The 19,288-nt window shown below is 39.8% G+C and overlaps 1 protein-coding gene across 1 annotated transcript; it reads left to right on the top strand.

Moving 5' to 3' along the window:
- The first annotated feature begins 504 nt into the window (after window positions 1-504).
- On the top strand, window positions 505-3,237 carry LOC124037356 (SH2 domain-containing protein 7-like). Its single transcript, XM_046352060.1, has 3 exons — window positions 505-584; window positions 2,928-3,093; window positions 3,232-3,237. Exons 1-3 carry the CDS (start codon window positions 508-510, stop codon window positions 3,235-3,237), a joined length of 249 nt encoding a protein of 82 aa, XP_046208016.1. The 5' UTR covers window positions 505-507.
- Window positions 3,238-19,288: the final 16,051 nt, after the last annotated feature.

Below are 19,288 nucleotides of genomic sequence, written 5' to 3'. Positions count from 1 at the left end.
ACCCCCCATATCAATAATACCTCCCTATAACATATCAATAATACCCCTATAACATATCAATAATACCCCCTATAACATATCAATAATACCTCCCATATCAATAATACCCCCCTATAACATATCAATAATACCCCTATAACATATCAATAATACCTCCCTATAACATATCAATAATACCCCCCTATAACATATCAATAATACCTCCCATATCAATAATACCTCCCTATAACATATCAATAATACCTCCCTATAACATATCAATAATACCCCCCTATAACATATCAATAATACCCCCTATAACATATCAATAATACCTCCCATATCAATAATACCTCCCTATAACATATCAATAATACCTCCCATATCAATAATAACTCCCTATAACATATCAATAATACCCCCCTATAACATATCAATAATACCTTTATGAGGGTTGAGGGATATGTTTTGCATGGGTTTATATTGCTTTTTAATACTTTTTAATGCCTCTGTAGAGATGCGGAAGAGATGCTGAGAGACAAAGAACTGGGCTGTTTCCTGATCCGACTAAGTGACAAAGCCATGGGATACATCCTGTCATACAGGTTCGTTCTGGTTGTTGTTCTTCTATCGTAGATAACAGAGATAACAGGGTTCCCGAGTGGCACAGCGGTCTAAGGGACTGCACCTCAGTGCTAGTCACTACAGACCCTGGTTTGATACCGGGCTGTATCATAACAGGCCGTGATCGGGAGTCCCATAGGGCGGCACACAATTGGCTCAGCGTCGTCAGGTTAGGGAGGGTTTGGCCGTCATTGTAAATAAGAATTTGTTCTTTAAAAACAGTGAAGATAACATAGATAACAGTGGAGATACCAGTGGAGATAACATAAATAACAGTGGAAATAACAGTGGAGATAAAATAGATAACAGCAGAGATATTTCTTTTTATTTATTTATTTAACCTTTATTTATTTAACAGTGGAGATAACATAGAAAACAGTGGAAATAACAGTGGAGATAAAAATGGAGATAACAGAGGTACGAGTGGAGATAAAATAGATAACAGTGGAGACAACATATATAACAGCGGAGATAACATAGATAACGGCAGAGATAACAGTGGAGATAACATATATAACAGCGGAGATAACATAGATAACGGCAGAGATAACAGTGGAGATAACATATATAACAGCGGAGATAACATAGTTAACGGCGGAGATAACAGTGGAGATAACATAGTTAACAGCGGAGATAGCATAGTTAACAGCGGAGATAACATAGATAACGGCGGAGATAACAGTGGAGATAACATATATAACAGCGGAGATAGCATAGTTAACAGCGGAGATAACATAGATAACGGCAGAGATAACAGTGGAGATAACATATATAACAGCGGAGATAACATAGTTAACGGCGGAGATAACATAGATAACGACGGTGATAACAGTGGAGATAACATAGATAACAGTAAAGATAACAGCAGAGATATTTGTTTTTTATTTATTTATTTAACAGTGGAGACAACAGTGGAGATAACATATATATATTAGTAGAGATAACAGTGGAGATAACATATATAACAGTGGAAATAACAAAGTTAACGGCGGAGATAACAGTGGAGATAACATATATGACAGCGGAGATAACATAGTTAATGGCGGAGATAACAGTGGAGATAACATATATAACAGCGGAGATAACATAGTTAACGGCGGAGATAAAAAATAGGTTAACGTGGAGATAACAGTGGAGATAACATAGAAAACAGTGGATATAACATACAAGTGGAGATGACATAGGTAACAGTGGAGACAACATATATATATATTGGTAGAGATAACAGTGGAGATAACATATATAACAGTGGAGATAAAGTGGTGATAACAGTGGAGATAGCATAGATAACAGTCAAGATAACATAGATAGCTGTGGAGATAACATAGATAAGAGTGGAGATAACATTGGCGATAACATAGATAACAGTAGAGATAACAATGGAGAAGAAATATATAACAGTGGAGATAATACATATAACAGTGCAGATAACATACAGTAGATAATAGTGGAGATAACATATATAAAATTGGAGATAATATAAATTGGACCGTGGAGATACCATAGATAACAGTAGAGATAACAATGGAGAAGAAATATATAACAGTGGAGATATCATAGATAAAAGTCAAGATAACATAGATAGCTGTGGAGATAACATATATAAAAGTGGAGATTACATACCAGTGGAGATAACAAAGATAACAGGAGATATAACAGCGGAGATAGCATAGATAATATTGGAGATAACAGTGGAGATAACATATATAAGAGTGGAGATAACATTGGCGATAACATAGATAACAGTGGAGATAACATATATAAGAGTGGAGATAGCATAGATACCAGTGGAGATAACATAGATAACAGCGGAGTTAACAGTGGAGATAGCATAGATAACAGTAGAGATAACATAGATACCAGTGGAGATAACATAGATACCAGTGGAGATAACATAGATAACAGCGGAGTTAACAGTGGAGATAGCATAGATAATAGTGGAGATAACAGTGGAGATAATACGTATAACAGTAGAGATAACATATATACCAGTAGAGATAACATATATACCATTGGAGATAACATAGATAACAGCGGAGTTAACAGTGGAGATAGCATAGATAATAGTGGAGATAACAGTGGAGATAATACGTATAACAGTGCAGATAACATAGATAACAGAGGAGATAACATACTGTAGGTAACTGTGGAAATAGCACGCCCGTGGAGATAACACAGATAACAGTGGAGATAACAATGGCGATAACATAGATAACAGCGGAGATAACAGTGGAGATAGCATAGATAATAGTGGAGATAACAGTGGACCACAGTATAATACAACATCATACCCCGGACTTACCAGTGTTATTATTGTCTTCCAGAGGCCGTGATCGATGCAGACACTTTGTGATCAACCAGAGTAAGTCAGGCCAGTTCATAGTGTCTGGAGACACAGAGGAGCATGAGACCCTGGGAGAACTGATAGAACACTACAAGACCAGCCCCATAGAGCCCTTCAGAGAGTACCTGACCTGTTCCTGTCTAGAGGTGAGGAGAGATTTTGTCTCTAGCCTGGCCCAGACCAGTTGTTTAACCCTTTAGAGAGTACCTGATCTGCTCCTGTCTAGAGGTGAGGAGAGACTGTCTCTAGCCTGGTCTATTTGTGCTGTCTTGCCAACTTCACAGATCTGAGACCAAGCTACACGATCTTTATGTTATCATTTGAATTCAAGAAGGTATTCAAGAAGACATTTTGTAAGATAGTGTGTGTCTAACTGGTTCAAGTAGGCCTCTTGTCAGTTATAATGGTAGTGTTCACAGAAAACAGTATATCAGTAAATACATCTGGGCAGTTATAATGGTGGTGTTCACAGAATACAGTATATCAGTAAATACATGGTCAGTTATAATGGTAGTGTTCACAGAATACAGTATATCAGTAAATACATCTGGTCAGTTATAATGGTAGTGTTCACAGAATACAGTATATCAGTAAATACATCTGGTCAGTTATAATGGTAGTGTTCACAGAATACAGTATATCAATAAATACATGGTCAGTTATAATGGTAGTGTTCACAGAATACAGTATATCAGTAAATACATGGTCAGTTATAATGGTAGTGTTCACAGAATACAGTATATCAGTAAATACATCTGGTCAGTTATAATGGTGGTGTGCACTGAATACAGTATATCAGTAAATACATCTGGTCAGTTATAATGGTGGTGTTCACAGAATACAGTATATCAGTAAATACATCTGGTCAGTTATAATGGTAGTGTTCACAGAATACAGTATATCAGTAAATACATCTGGTCAGTTATAATGGTGGTGTTCACAGAATACAGTATATCAGTAAATACATGGTGAGTTATAATGGTGGTGTTCACAGAAAACAGTATATCAGTAAATACATGGTCAGTTATAATGGTGGTGTGCACAGAATACAGTATATCAGTAAATACATCTGGTCAGTTATAATAGTAGTGTTCACAGAATACAGTATATCAGTAAATACATCTGGTCAGTTATAATGGTGGTGTGCACTGAATACAGTATATCAGTAAATACATGGTCAGTTATAATGGTGGTGTTCACAGAAAACAGTATATCAGTAAATACATCTGGTCAGTTATAATGGTGGTGTTCACAGAATACAGTATATCAGTAAATACATGGTCAGTTATAATGGTGGTGTTCACAGAATACAGTATATCAGTAAATACATCTGGTCAGTTATAATAGTAGTGTTCACAGAATACAGTATATCAGTAAATACATCTGGTCAGTTATAATGGTGGTGTTCACAGAATACAGTATATCAGTAAATACATCTGGTCAGTTATAATGGTAGTGTTCACAGAATACAGTATATCAGTAAATACATCTGGTCAGTTATAATGGTGGTGTTCACAGAATACAGTATATCAGTAAATACATGGTCAGTTATAATGGTGGTGTGCACAGAATACAGTATATCAGTAAATACATCTGGTCAGTTATAATGGTAGTGTTCACAGAATACATTATATCAGTAAATACATCTGGTCAGTTATAATGGTGGTGTTCACAGAATACAGTATATCAGTAAATACATGGTGAGTTATAATGGTGGTGTTCACAGAAAACAGTATATCAGTAAATACATGGTCAGTTATAATGGTGGTGTTCACAGAATACAGTATATCAGTAAATACATCTGGTCAGTTATAATGGTAGTGTGCACAGAATACAGTATATCAGTAAATACATCTGGTCAGTTATAATAGTAGTGTTCACAGAATACAGTATATCAGTAAATACATCTGGTCAGTTATAATGGTGGTGTTCACAGAATACAGTATATCAGTAAATACATGGTCAGTTATAATGGTAGTGTTCACAGAATACATTATATCAGTAAATACATCTGGTCAGTTATAATGGTGGTGTTCACAGAATACAGTATATCAGTAAATACATGGTCAGTTATAATGGTAGTGTTCACAGAATACATTATATCAGTAAATACATCTGGTCAGTTATAATGGTAGTGTTCACAGAATACAGTATATCAGTAAATACATGGTCAGTTATAATGGTGGTGTGCACAGAATACAGTATATCAGTAAATACATGGTCAGTTATAATGGTGGTGTGCACTGAATACAGTATATCAGTAAATACATCTGGTCAGTTATAATGGTAGTGTTCACAGAATACAGTATATCAGTAAATACATCTGGTCAGTTATAATGGTGGTGTTCACAGAAAACAGTATATCAGTAAATACATGGTCAGTTATAATGGTGGTGTGCACAGAATACAGTATATCAGTAAATACATCTGGTCAGTTATAATAGCAGTGTTCACAGAATACAGTATATCAGTAAATACATCTGGTCAGTTATAATGGTAGTGTTCACAGAATACAGTATATCAGTAAATACATGGTCAGTTATAATGGTGGTGTTCACAGAATACAGTATATCAGTAAATACATCTGGTCAGTTATAATAGTAGTGTTCACAGAATACAGTATATCAGTAAATACATCTGGTCAGTTATAATGGTGGTGTGCACAGAATACAGTATATCAGTAAATACATCTGGTCAGTTATAATGGTAGTGTTCACAGAATACATTATATCAGTAAATACATCTGGTCAGTTATAATGGTGGTGTTCACAGAATACAGTATATCAGTAAATACATGGTGAGTTATAATGGTGGTGTTCACAGAAAACAGTATATCAGTAAATACATGGTCAGTTATAATGGTGGTGTGCACAGAATACAGTATATCAGTAAATACATCTGGTCAGTTATAATAGCAGTGTTCACAGAATACAGTATATCAGTAAATACATCTGGTCAGTTATAATGGTAGTGTTCACAGAATACATTATATCAGTAAATACATCTGGTCAGTTATAATGGTGGTGTTCACAGAATACAGTATATCAGTAAATACATGGTGAGTTATAATGGTGGTGTTCACAGAAAACAGTATATCAGTAAATACATGGTCAGTTATAATGGTGGTGTTCACAGAATACAGTATATCAGTAAATACATCTGGTCAGTTATAATGGTAGTGTGCACAGAATACAGTATATCAGTAAATACATCTGGTCAGTTATAATAGTAGTGTTCACAGAATACAGTATATCAGTAAATACATCTGGTCAGTTATAATGGTGGTGTTCACAGAATACAGTATATCAGTAAATACATGGTCAGTTATAATGGTAGTGTTCACAGAATACATTATATCAGTAAATACATCTGGTCAGTTATAATGGTGGTGTTCACAGAATACAGTATATCAGTAAATACATGGTCAGTTATAATGGTAGTGTTCACAGAATACATTATATCAGTAAATACATCTGGTCAGTTATAATGGTAGTGTTCACAGAATACAGTATATCAGTAAATACATGGTCAGTTATAATGGTGGTGTGCACAGAATACAGTATATCAGTAAATACATGGTCAGTTATAATGGTGGTGTGCACTGAATACAGTATATCAGTAAATACATCTGGTCAGTTATAATGGTAGTGTTCACAGAATACAGTATATCAGTAAATACATCTGGTCAGTTATAATGGTGGTGTTCACAGAATACAGTATATCAGTAAATACATGGTCAGTTATAATGGTGGTGTGCACAGAATACAGTATATCAGTAAATACATCTGGTCAGTTATAATGGTGGTGTGCACAGAATACAGTATATCAGTAAATACATGGTCAGTTATAATGGTGGTGTGCACAGAATACAGTATATCAGTAAATACATGGTCAGTTATAATGGTGGTGTTCACAGAATACAGTATATCAGTAAATACATCTGGTCAGTTATAATAGTAGTGTTCACAGAATACAGTATATCAGTAAATACATCTGGTCAGTTATAATGGTGGTGTGCACAGAATACAGTATATCAGTAAATACATCTGGTCAGTTATAATGGTAGTGTTCACAGAATACATTATATCAGTAAATACATCTGGTCAGTTATAATGGTAGTGTTCACAGAATACAGTATATCAGTAAATACATGGTCAGTTATAATGGTGGTGTTCACAGAATACAGTATATCAGTAAATACATCTGGTCAGTTATAATAGTAGTGTTCACAGAATACAGTATATCAGTAAATACATCTGGTCAGTTATAATGGTGGTGTGCACAGAATACAGTATATCAGTAAATACATCTGGTCAGTTATAATGGTAGTGTTCACAGAATACATTATATCAGTAAATACATCTGGTCAGTTATAATGGTGGTGTTCACAGAATACAGTATATCAGTAAATACATGGTGAGTTATAATGGTGGTGTTCACAGAAAACAGTATATCAGTAAATACATGGTCAGTTATAATGGTGGTGTGCACAGAATACAGTATATCAGTAAATACATCTGGTCAGTTATAATAGCAGTGTTCACAGAATACAGTATATCAGTAAATACATCTGGTCAGTTATAATGGTAGTGTTCACAGAATACATTATATCAGTAAATACATCTGGTCAGTTATAATGGTGGTGTTCACAGAATACAGTATATCAGTAAATACATGGTGAGTTATAATGGTGGTGTTCACAGAAAACAGTATATCAGTAAATACATGGTCAGTTATAATGGTGGTGTTCACAGAATACAGTATATCAGTAAATACATCTGGTCAGTTATAATGGTAGTGTGCACAGAATACAGTATATCAGTAAATACATCTGGTCAGTTATAATAGTAGTGTTCACAGAATACAGTATATCAGTAAATACATCTGGTCAGTTATAATGGTGGTGTTCACAGAATACAGTATATCAGTAAATACATGGTCAGTTATAATGGTAGTGTTCACAGAATACATTATATCAGTAAATACATCTGGTCAGTTATAATGGTGGTGTTCACAGAATACAGTATATCAGTAAATACATGGTCAGTTATAATGGTAGTGTTCACAGAATACATTATATCAGTAAATACATCTGGTCAGTTATAATGGTAGTGTTCAAGAATACAGTATATCAGTAAATACATGGTCAGTTATAATGGTGGTGTGCACAGAATACAGTATATCAGTAAATACATGGTCAGTTATAATGGTGGTGTGCACTGAATACAGTATATCAGTAAATACATCTGGTCAGTTATAATGGTGGTGTTCACAGAATACAGTATATCAGTAAATACATCTGGTCAGTTATAATGGTGGTGTTCACAGAATACAGTATATCAGTAAATACATGGTCAGTTATAATGGTGGTGTGCACAGAATACAGTATATCAGTAAATACATCTGGTCAGTTATAATGGTGGTGTGCACAGAATACAGTATATCAGTAAATACATGGTCAGTTATAATGGTGGTGTGCACAGAATACAGTATATCAGTAAATACATGGTCAGTTATAATGGTGGTGTTCACAGAATACAGTATATCAGTAAATACATCTGGTCAGTTATAATAGTAGAGTAAAATTGATGATGTCGTGTTCACTTCCAGAATACAGTATATCAGTAAATACATCTGGTCAGTTATAATGGTGGTGTGCACAGAATACAGTATATCAGTAAATACATCTGGTCAGTTATAATGGTAGTGTTCACAGAATACATTATATCAGTAAATACATCTGGTCAGTTATAATGGTGGTGTTCACAGAATACACAGTATATCAGTAAATACATGGTGAGTTATAATGGTGGTGTTCACAGAAACAGTATATCAGTAAATACACTTCCTCATGTGTCACAACCAGAAGTTAGGAACTGTACCTAGAGTTATCTAGAAATACACCTGGTCCAGAGTTATGACTGAAAGGGTCACAGAATACACATATCAGTAAATACATCCATGAATCCCCAACAATAGCATGGAGTTCACTGAATACAGGAAGGGCTATCAGTAAATAACATCAAACCAGTTATAATGGTGGTGGCCCTGCACCCCTACAGTACATCAGAAATAGCCTGCTGGACTGAAAGGTCAGTTATAATGAGTGGTGTTCACAGAATACAGTATATCAGTCACCAGAGGGTCTAAACAGTTATAACACCAGAGTTAAATTGAAAGGATCACCCAGACCTTCCAGACAGATACCAGAGTATGACGTCATCAGCCAAGTCAAACACATACAGAGAGAAGCTGGGGGATCAGTGTGAGAGCTGTGAGGAGCCTGTGGGACTGAAAGAGTGACCAACAGGGTGACTGAAAGGATCAGCCAGACCTTATGAACACATACCAGAGTTAGGACTGAAAGGATCAGCACCTTATGAACACATCCCAGACTTAGGACTCCCAAAGGATCAGCCAGACCTTATGAACACATACCAGAGTTAGGACTGAAAGGATCAGCCAGACCTTATGAACACATACCAACACAGAGAGTTAGGACTGAAAGGATCAGCCAGACCTTATGAACACATACCAGAGTTAGGACTGAAAGGATCAGCCAGACCTTATGAACACATACCAGAGTTAGGACTGAAAGGATCAGCCAGACCTTTGAACACATACCAGAGTTAGGACTGAAAGGATCAGCCAGACCTTATGAACACATACAGAGTTAGGACTGAAAGGATCAGCCAGACTTAGAACACATCCTTTGAAAGGATCAGCATTTGAGTTAGGACTGAAAGGATCAGCCAGACCTTATGAACACAACAGGACTGAAAGGATCAGCCAGACCTTATGAACACATACCAGAGTTAGGACTGAAAGGATCAGCCAGACCTTATGAACACATACCAGAGTTAGGACTGAAAGGATCAAGACCTTATGAACACATACCAGAGTGAACACATAGGACTGAAAGGATCAGCCAGACCTTATGAACCATACCAGAGTTAGGACTGAAAGGATCAGCCAGACCTTATGAACACATACCAGAGTTAGGACTGAAAGGATCAGCCAGACCTTATGAACACATACCAGAGTTAGGACTGAAAGGATCAGAGAGACACATGTAACACATACCAGAGTTAGGACTGAAAGGATCAGCCAGACCTTATGAACACATACCAGAGTTAGGACTGAAAGGATCAGCCAGACCTTATGAACACATACCAGAGTTAGGACTGAAAGGATGCCAGACCTGAACACATACCAGAGTTAGGACTGAAAGGATCAGCCAGACCTTATGAACACATACCAGAGTTAGGACTGAAAGGATCAGCCAGACCTTATGAACACATACCAGAGTTAGGACTGAAAGGATCAGCCAGACCTTATGAACACATACCAGAGTTAGGACTGAAAGGATCAGCCAGACCTTATGAACACATACCAGAGTTAGGACTGAAAGGATCAGCCAGACCTTATGAACACATACCAGAGTTAGGACTGAAAGGATCAGCCAGACCTTATGAACACATACCAGAGTTAGGACTGAAAGGATCAGCCAGACCTTATGAACACATACAGAGTTAGGACTGAAAGGATCAGCCAGACCTTATGAACAGGATACAGAGTTAGGACTGAAAGGATCAGCCAGACCTTATGAACACATACCAGAAGGACTGAAAGGATCAGCCAGACCTTATGAACACATACCAGAGTTAGGACTGAAAGGATCAGCCAGACCTTATGAACACATACCAGAGTTAGGACTGAAAGGATCAGCCAGACCTGAACACATACCAGAGTTAGGACTGAAAGGATCAGCCAGACCTCACATACCAGAGTTAGGACTGAAAGGATCAGCCAGACCTTATGAACACATACCAGAGTTAGGACTGAAAGGATCAGCCAGACCTTATGAACACATACCAGAGTTAGGACTGAAAGGATCAGCCAGACCTTATGAACACATACCAGAGTTAGGACTGAAAGGATCAGCCAGACCTTATGAACACATACCAGAGTTAGGACTGAAAGGATCAGCCAGACCTTATGAACACATACCAGAGTTAGGACTGAAAGGATCAGCCAGACCTTATGAACACATACCAGAGTTAGGACTGAAAGGATCAGCCAGACCTTATGAACACATACCAGAGTTAGGACTGAAAGGATCAGCCAGACCTTATGAACACATACCAGAGTTAGGACTGAAAGGATCAGCCAGACCTTATGAACACATACCAGAGTTAGGACTGAAAGGATCAGCCAGACCTTATGAACACATACCAGAGTTAGGACTGAAAGGATCAGCCAGACCTTATGAACACATACCAGAGTCCCAACCCCAGACCTTAAACACACCCAGACCTTATGAACACATACCAGAGTTACTGAAAGGATCAGCCAGACTTCACATACCAGAGTTAGGACTGAAAGGATCAGCCAGACCTTATGAACACATACCAGAGTTAGGACTTCAGGACTGAAAGAGATCAGCCAGACCTTATGAACACATACCAGAGTTAGGACTGAAAGGATCAGCCAGACCTTATGAACACATACCAGAGTTAGGACTGAAAGGATCAGCCAGACCTTATGAACACATACCAGAGTTAGGACTGAAAGGATCAGCCAGACCTTATGAACACATACCAGAGTTAGGACTGAAAGGATCAGCCAGACCTTATGATGACATCATCCATTAGGACTGAAAGGATCAGCCAGACCTTATGAACACATACCAGAGTTAGGACTGAAAGGATCAGCCAGACCTTATGAACACATACCAGAGTTAGGACTGAAAGGATCACATACCAGAGTTAGGACCAGACCTTATGAACACATACCAGAGTTAGGACTGAAAGGATCAGCCAGACCTTATGAACACATACCAGAGTTAGGACTGAAAGGATCAGCCAGACCTTATGAACACATACCAGAGTTAGGACTGAAAGGATCAGCCAGACCTTATGAACACATACCAGAGTTAGGACTGAAAGGATCAGCCAGACCTTATGAACACATACCAGAGTTAGGACTGAAAGGATCAGCCAGACCTTATGAACACATACCAGAGTTAGGACTGAAAGGATCAGCCAGACCTTATGAACACATACCAGAGTTAGGACTGAAAGGATCAGCCAGACCTTATGAACACATACCAGAGTTAGGACTGAAAGGATCAGCCAGACCTTATGAACACATACCAGAGTTAGGACTGAAAGGATCAGCCAGACCTTATGAACACATACCAGAGTTAGGACTGAAAGGATCAGCCAGACCTTATGAACACATACCAGAGTTAGGACTGAAAGGATCAGCCAGACCTTATGAACACATACCAGAGTTAGGACTGAAAACACATACCAGGATCAGCCAGACCTTATGAACACATACCAGAGTTAGGACTGAAAGGATCAGCCAGACCTTATGAACACATACAGAGTTAGGACTGAAAGGATCAGCCAGACCTTATGAACACATACCAGAGTTAGGACTGAAAGGATCAGCCAGACCTTATGAACACATACCAGAGTTAGGACTGAAAGGATCAGCCAGACCTTATGAACACATACCAGAGTTAGGACTGAAAGGATCAGCCAGACCTTATGAACACATACCAGAGTTAGGACTGTCAGCCAGACCTTATGAACACATACCAGAGTTACTGAAAGGATCAGCCAGACCTTATGAACACATACCAGAGTTAGGACTGAAAGGATCAGCCAGACCTTATGAACACATACCAGAGTTAGGACTGAAAGGATCAGCCAGACCTTATGAACACATACCAGAGTTAGGACTGAAAGGATCAGCCAGACCTTATGAACACATACCAGAGTTAGGACTGAAAGGATCAGCCAGACCTTATGAACACATACCAGAAGGACTGAAAGGATCAGCCAGACCTTATGAACACATACCAGGATCAGCCAGACCTTATGAACACATACCAGAGTTAGGACTGAAAGGATCAGCCAGACCTTATGAACACATACCAGAGTTAGGACTGAAAGGATCAGCCAGACCTTATGAACACATACCAGAGTTAGGACTGAAAGGATCAGCCAGACCTTATGAACACATACCAGAGTTAGGACTGAAAGGATCAGCCAAGACCTTATGACCTTATGAACACATACCAGAGTTAGGACTGAAAGGATCAGCCAGACCTTATGAACACATACCAGAGTTAGGACTGAAAGGATCAGCCAGACCTTATGAACACATACCAGAGTTAGGACTGAAAGGATCAGCCAGACCTTATGAACACATACCAGAGTTAGGACTGAAAGGATCAGCCAGACCTTATGAACACATACCAGAGTTAGGACTGAAAGGATCAGCCAGACCTTATGAACACATACCAGAGTTAGGACTGAAAGGATCAGCCAGACCTTATGAACACATACCAGAGTTAGGACTGAAAGGATCAGCCAGACCTTATGAACACATACCAGAGTTAGGACTGAAAGGATCAGCCAGACCTTCTGCTAACAACCACACCTATGAATCAGTGGAGGAGCTCAAGTCCAAACACACCACCTCTTCTTGGGGTAGAAAGGTGAGTACTGCATCCAGACAAGTCCATGGTAATGGTAGTATAGTAGTGACAGTCATACACTGCTAGATCTGATTTGAATGTAATGTCTGATGTTCCATCTGTTTAATGACTGACTGTTCCTCCAGGTGTATAATGACTGACTGTTCCTCTGCTGTATAATGACTGACTGTTCTTCCAGCTGTATAATGACTGACTGTTCTTCCAGCTGTATAATGAATTGACAGTTCCTCAGCTGTATAATGACTGACTGTTCCTCAGCTGTATAATGACTGACAGTTCTTCAGCTGTATAATGACTGACAGTTCCTCAGCTGTATAATGACTGACAGTTCCTCAGCTGTATAATGACTGACAGTTCCTCAGCTGTATAATGACTGACTGTTCTTCCAGCTGTATAATGACTGACTGTTCTTCCAGCTGTATAATGACTGACTGTTCTTCCAGCTGTATAATGAATTGACAGTTCCTCAGCTGTATAATGACTGACTGTTCCTCAGCTGTATAATGACTGACAGTTCTTCAGCTGTATAATGACTGACAGTTCCTCAGCTGTATAATGACTAACTGTTCCTCCAGCTGTATAATGAATTGACTGTTCCTCAGCTGTATAATGAATTCACTGTTCCTCAGCTGTATAATGACTAACTGTTCCTCAGCTGTATAATGACCGACTGTTCCTCAGCTGTATAATGACTGACTGTTCCTCAGCTGTATAATGAATTGACTGTTCCTCAGCTGTATAATGACTGACTGTTCCTCAGCTGTATAATGACTTACTGTTTTGCTTTCTGCATAATGAGAAATGGAGATGGCTGTTCCCTGAGAGACAGAAGAAATAATGGAGAAGCAACCCATCAACCTAAGACTACTGGACAGTGTACTATCCCATCAACCTAACACTACTGGACAGTGTACTATCCCATCAACCCAACACTACTGGACACCACAGTGTACTATCCCATCAACCCAATACTACTGGACACCACAGTGTACTATCCCATCAACCCAACACTACTGGACAGTGTACTATCCCATCAACCCAATACTACTGGACAGTGTACTATCCCATCAACCCAATACTACTGGACACCACAGTGTACTATCCCATCAACCCAACACTACTGGACACCACAGTGTACTATCCCATCAACCCAATACTACTGGACAGTGTACTATCCCATCAACCCAATACTACTGGACACCACAGTGTACTATCCCATCAACCCAACACCACAGTGTACTATCCCATCAACCCAACACTACTGGACACCACAGTGTACTATCCCATCAACCCAATACTACTGGACAGTGTACTATCCCATCAACCCAACACTACTGGACAGTGTACTATCCCATCAACCCAATACTACTGGACAGTGTACTATCTCATCAACCCAACACTACTGGACAGTGTACTATCCCATCAACCCAATACTACTGGACACCACAGTGTACTATCCCATCAACCCAACACTACTGGACAGTGTACTATCCCATCAACCCAACACTACTGGACAGTGTACTATCCCATCAACCCAACACTACTGGACAGTGTACTATCCCATCAACCCAATACTACTGGACAGTGTACTATCCCATCAACCCAATACTACTGGACAGTGTACTATCCCATCAACCCAACACCACAGTGTACTATCCCATCCACCCAACACCACAGTGTACTATCCCATCAATCCAACACCACAGTGTACTATCCCATCAACCCAATACTACTGGACAGTGTACTATCCCATCAACCCAATACTACTGGACAGTGTACTATCACATCAACCCAAACACTACTGGACACCACAGTGTACTATCCCATCAACCCAACACTACTGGACACCACAGTGTACTATCCCATCAACCCAACACTACTGGACACCACAGTTTACTATCCCATCAACCCAATACTACTGGACAGTGTACTATCCCATCAACCCAATACTACTGGACAGTTTACTATCCCATCAACCCAACACTACTGGACACCACAGTGTACTATCCCATCAACCCAACACTACTGGACAGTGTACTATCCCATCAACCCAATACTACTGGACACCACAGTGTACTATCCCATCAACCCAACACTACTGGACAGTGTACTATCCCATCAACCCAATACTACTGGACAGTGTACTATCCCATCAACCCAACACTACTGGACACCACAGTGTACTATCCCATCAACCCAATACTACTGGACAGTGTACTATCCCATCAACCCAATACCACTGGACAGTGTACTATCCCATCAACCCAATACTACTGGACAGTGTACTATCCCATCAACCCAATACTACTGGACACCACAGTGTACTATCCCATCAACCCAATACTACTGGACACCACAGTGTACTATCCCATCAACCCAATACTACTGGACAGTGTACTATCCCATCAACCCAATACTACTGGACACCACAGTGTACTATCCCATCAACCCAATACTACTGGACAGTGTACTATCCCATCAACCCAATACTACTGGACACCACAGTGTACTATCCCATCAACCCAATACTACTGGACACCACAGTGTACTATCCCATCAACCCAATACTACTGGACAGTGTACTATCCCATCAACCCAATACTACTGGACAGTGTACTATCCCATCAACCCAATATTACAACACACTACACACATTATTATTTTTCTGAAAACTTTTGCAGGGTGTCATTCAAACTGAACTTTGAGCCATTTATGAGCGTTCTCACAATCTATCAAAGTGCTGGGCACTATGCAGGTTGAGAACATCAAAGTTATTTTTAATGTTATTTATTTAAAAATATGTATTTTTTCTACTTTATCTTTTGCACGAGCTTGGGTTTATAAACTACAAAGTAATGAATAATAACTTGCCTTTGTTTTCTTGTGAATACATTCATATTTAAAGGGGGACGTAGATACATTCAGATTTTTATTTTTTATTTTTTTTATTTCACCTTTATTTAACCAGGTAGGCTAGTTGAGGACAAGTTCTCATTTACAACTGCGAGCTGGCCAAGATAAATCATAGCAGTGTGAACAGACAACACAGAGTTACACATGGAGTAAACAATTAACAAGTCAATAACACAGTAGAAAAAAATGTAGATACATTCAGATTTAAAGGGGGACATAGATACATTCAGATTTAAAGGGGGACGTAGATACATTCAGATTTAAAGGGGGGCATAGATGCAGTATATCATATACTAAGCAATTAATGATTGAATTACACATTAACCATTATTTGTACTATTTTCTACATTGTAAAAAACTACGAAATAACACATATGGGAACATGTAGTAACCAAAAAATTGTTAAACCAATCTAAATATATTTTATATTTGAGAATCTTCAAAGTAGCCATCCTTTGCCTTGATGACAGCTTTGCACACTCTTGGCATTCTCTTAATCCAGCTTCACCTGGATTAATTGGGTTGTGGAGGCCAAGACATTTGATGCAGCACTCCATCACTCACCTTCGTGGTCAATTAGCCCTTACACAGCCTGGAGGTGTGTTGGGTCATTGTCCTGTTGAAAAACTAGTGATAGTCCAACTAAGCATTTTATTCACTGCCTTTCAGGCCTTTCTAATCAACCTGGCCCGGGTATCCTGGAAGGATATTGACCTCATCCTGGAAGGATGCCTGGTTGCTCTTTAAAAGTGCTTTCCTCATCATCTTAAATAAGCATGCCCCATTCAAAAAATGTAGAACTAAGAACAGATATAGTCCTTGGTTCACCCCAGACTTGACTGTCCTTGACCAGTATTAGCATCGAATAGCGCCCCCGATATGCAACTGTTCAGGGAAGTCAGGAACCAATATACACAGTGAGTTAGGAAAGCAAAGGCCAGCTTTTTCAAGCAGAAATGTGCATCCTGTAGCACAAATTCCAAATAGTTCTGGGACACTGTAAAGTCCATGGAGAATAAGAGCACCTCCTCCCAGCTGCCCACTGCACTGAGGCTTGGAAACACGGTCACCACCAATCCAAAATTAAATTTAGAATCTGCTTCCTATTTCGCAAACAAAGTCCCCTTCACTCTTGCTGCCAAACATACCCTCGTAAAACTGACTATCCTACTGATCTTTGACTTCGGCAAAGTAATATACAAAATATCCTCCAACACTCTACTCAGCAAACTGGATGTAGTCTGTCACAGTGCCATTCGTTTCATCATCAAAGCCACAAACACTACCCACCACTGCGACCTGTATGCTCTCGTTTCCTGGCCCTCACTACATATTCATCACCAAACCCACTGGCTCCAGGTCATCTATAAGTCTTTGGAAGGTAAAAGCCCCGCCTTATCTCAGCTCACTGGTCATCATAGCAACACCCACCTGTAGCACGCGCTCCAGCAGGTGTATTTCACTGGTCATCCCCAAAGCCAACACTTACTTTGGCGGCCTTTCCTTGCAGTTCTCTGCTGCCAATGACTGGAACGAATTGCAAAAATCACTGAAATTGGAGTCTTATATCTCCCTCTCTAACTTTAAGCATCAGCTGTCAGAGCAGCTTACCTGTACACTGCCAATCTGTAAATAGTACACCCAACTACCTCATCTCCATATTATAATGTACCCTCTTGCTCTTTTGCACCCCAGTATCTCTACTTCCACATCTATCTCTCCAGTAGTAATGCTATATTGTAATTATTTTCTCCTCTAGTGCCTATTTATTGCCTTACCTCTCTTCTACATTTGCACACACTGTACATATAATTTTATATTTTTCTTTTATTTTGTGTTATTGACTGTACGTTTGTTTCTGTGTAACTCTGTGTTGTCGTTTTTTTCGTACTGCTTTGCTTTATATTGGCCAGGTCACAGTTGTAAATGAGAATGTGTTCTCTACTGGCCAACCTGGTTAAATAAAGGTGATATAAAATAAATAGAAACGCCTCCAGAGAGTCTCAGCACCGGCTGCTGTCACCGCCGATGACAGAATAGTACCAGCAACAACTTGTAGCTACCATCAGGCGCATCTGTCAAACACCCACGCAAGCATTGGATTGCAAATAATATTCGGGGCGGCAGGGTAGCCTAGTGGTTAGAATGTAGAGGCGGTAGGGTAGCCTAGTGGTTAGAATGTAGAGGCGGTAGGGTAGCCTAGTGGTTAGAGTATAGAGGTGGCAGGGTAGCCTAGTGGTTAGAATGTAGAGGTGGCAGGGTAGCCTAGTGGTTAGAGTGTAGAGGTGGCAGGGTAGCCTAGTGGTTAGAGTGTAGAGGTGGCAGGGTAGCCTAGTGGTTAGAGTGTAGAGGTGGCAGGGTAGCCTAGTGGTTAGAGTGTAGAGGTGGCAGGGTAGCCTAGTGGTTAGAGTGTAGAGGTGGCAGGGTAGCCTAGTGGTTAGAATGTAGAGGTGGCAGGGTAGCCTAGTGGTTAGAGTGTAGAGGTGGCAGGGTAGCCTAGTGGTTAGAGTGTAGAGGTGGCAGGGTAGCCTAGTGGTTAGAGTATAGAGGCGGCAGGGTAGCCTAGTGGTTAGAATGTAGAGGCGGTAGGGTAGCCTAGTGGTTAGAGTGTAGAGGTGGCAGGGTAGCCTAGTGGTTAGAATGTAGAGGCGGTAGGGTAGCCTAGTGGTTAGAGTGTAGAGGCGGCAGGGTAGCCTAGTGGTTAGAGTGTAGGGGAGGCAGGTAGTCTAATGGTTAGAGTGGAGGGGTGGCAGGGTAGCCTAGTGGTTAGAGTGGAGGGGCGGCAGGGTAGCCTAGTGGTTAGAGTGGAGGGGCGGAAGGGTAGCCTAGTGGTTAGAGTGTAGAGACGGCAGGGTAGCCTAGTGGTTAGAATGTAGAGGCGGTAGGGTAGCCTAGTGGTTAGTGTAGAGGCGGCA

The sequence above is a fragment of the Oncorhynchus gorbuscha genome, linkage group LG06 (assembly GCF_021184085.1).
Source record: "Oncorhynchus gorbuscha isolate QuinsamMale2020 ecotype Even-year linkage group LG06, OgorEven_v1.0, whole genome shotgun sequence".
In the NCBI taxonomy this organism is placed as follows: domain Eukaryota; kingdom Metazoa; phylum Chordata; class Actinopteri; order Salmoniformes; family Salmonidae; genus Oncorhynchus; species Oncorhynchus gorbuscha.
Note: the sequence above shows the minus strand (reverse complement) of the source record. Positions and strands in the feature narration are given on the sequence as shown.

Excerpts from the sequence above, each read along its gene's own strand:
- LOC124037356 (XM_046352060.1), top strand. The coding sequence starts at position 508 with ATGCTGAGAGACAAAGAACTGGGCTGTTTCCTGATCCGACTAAGTGAC. Across the intron at positions 585-2,927 it reads GGATACATCCTGTCATACAG|AGGCCGTGATCGATGCAGAC; the intron begins GTTCGTTCTGGT and ends ATTGTCTTCCAG.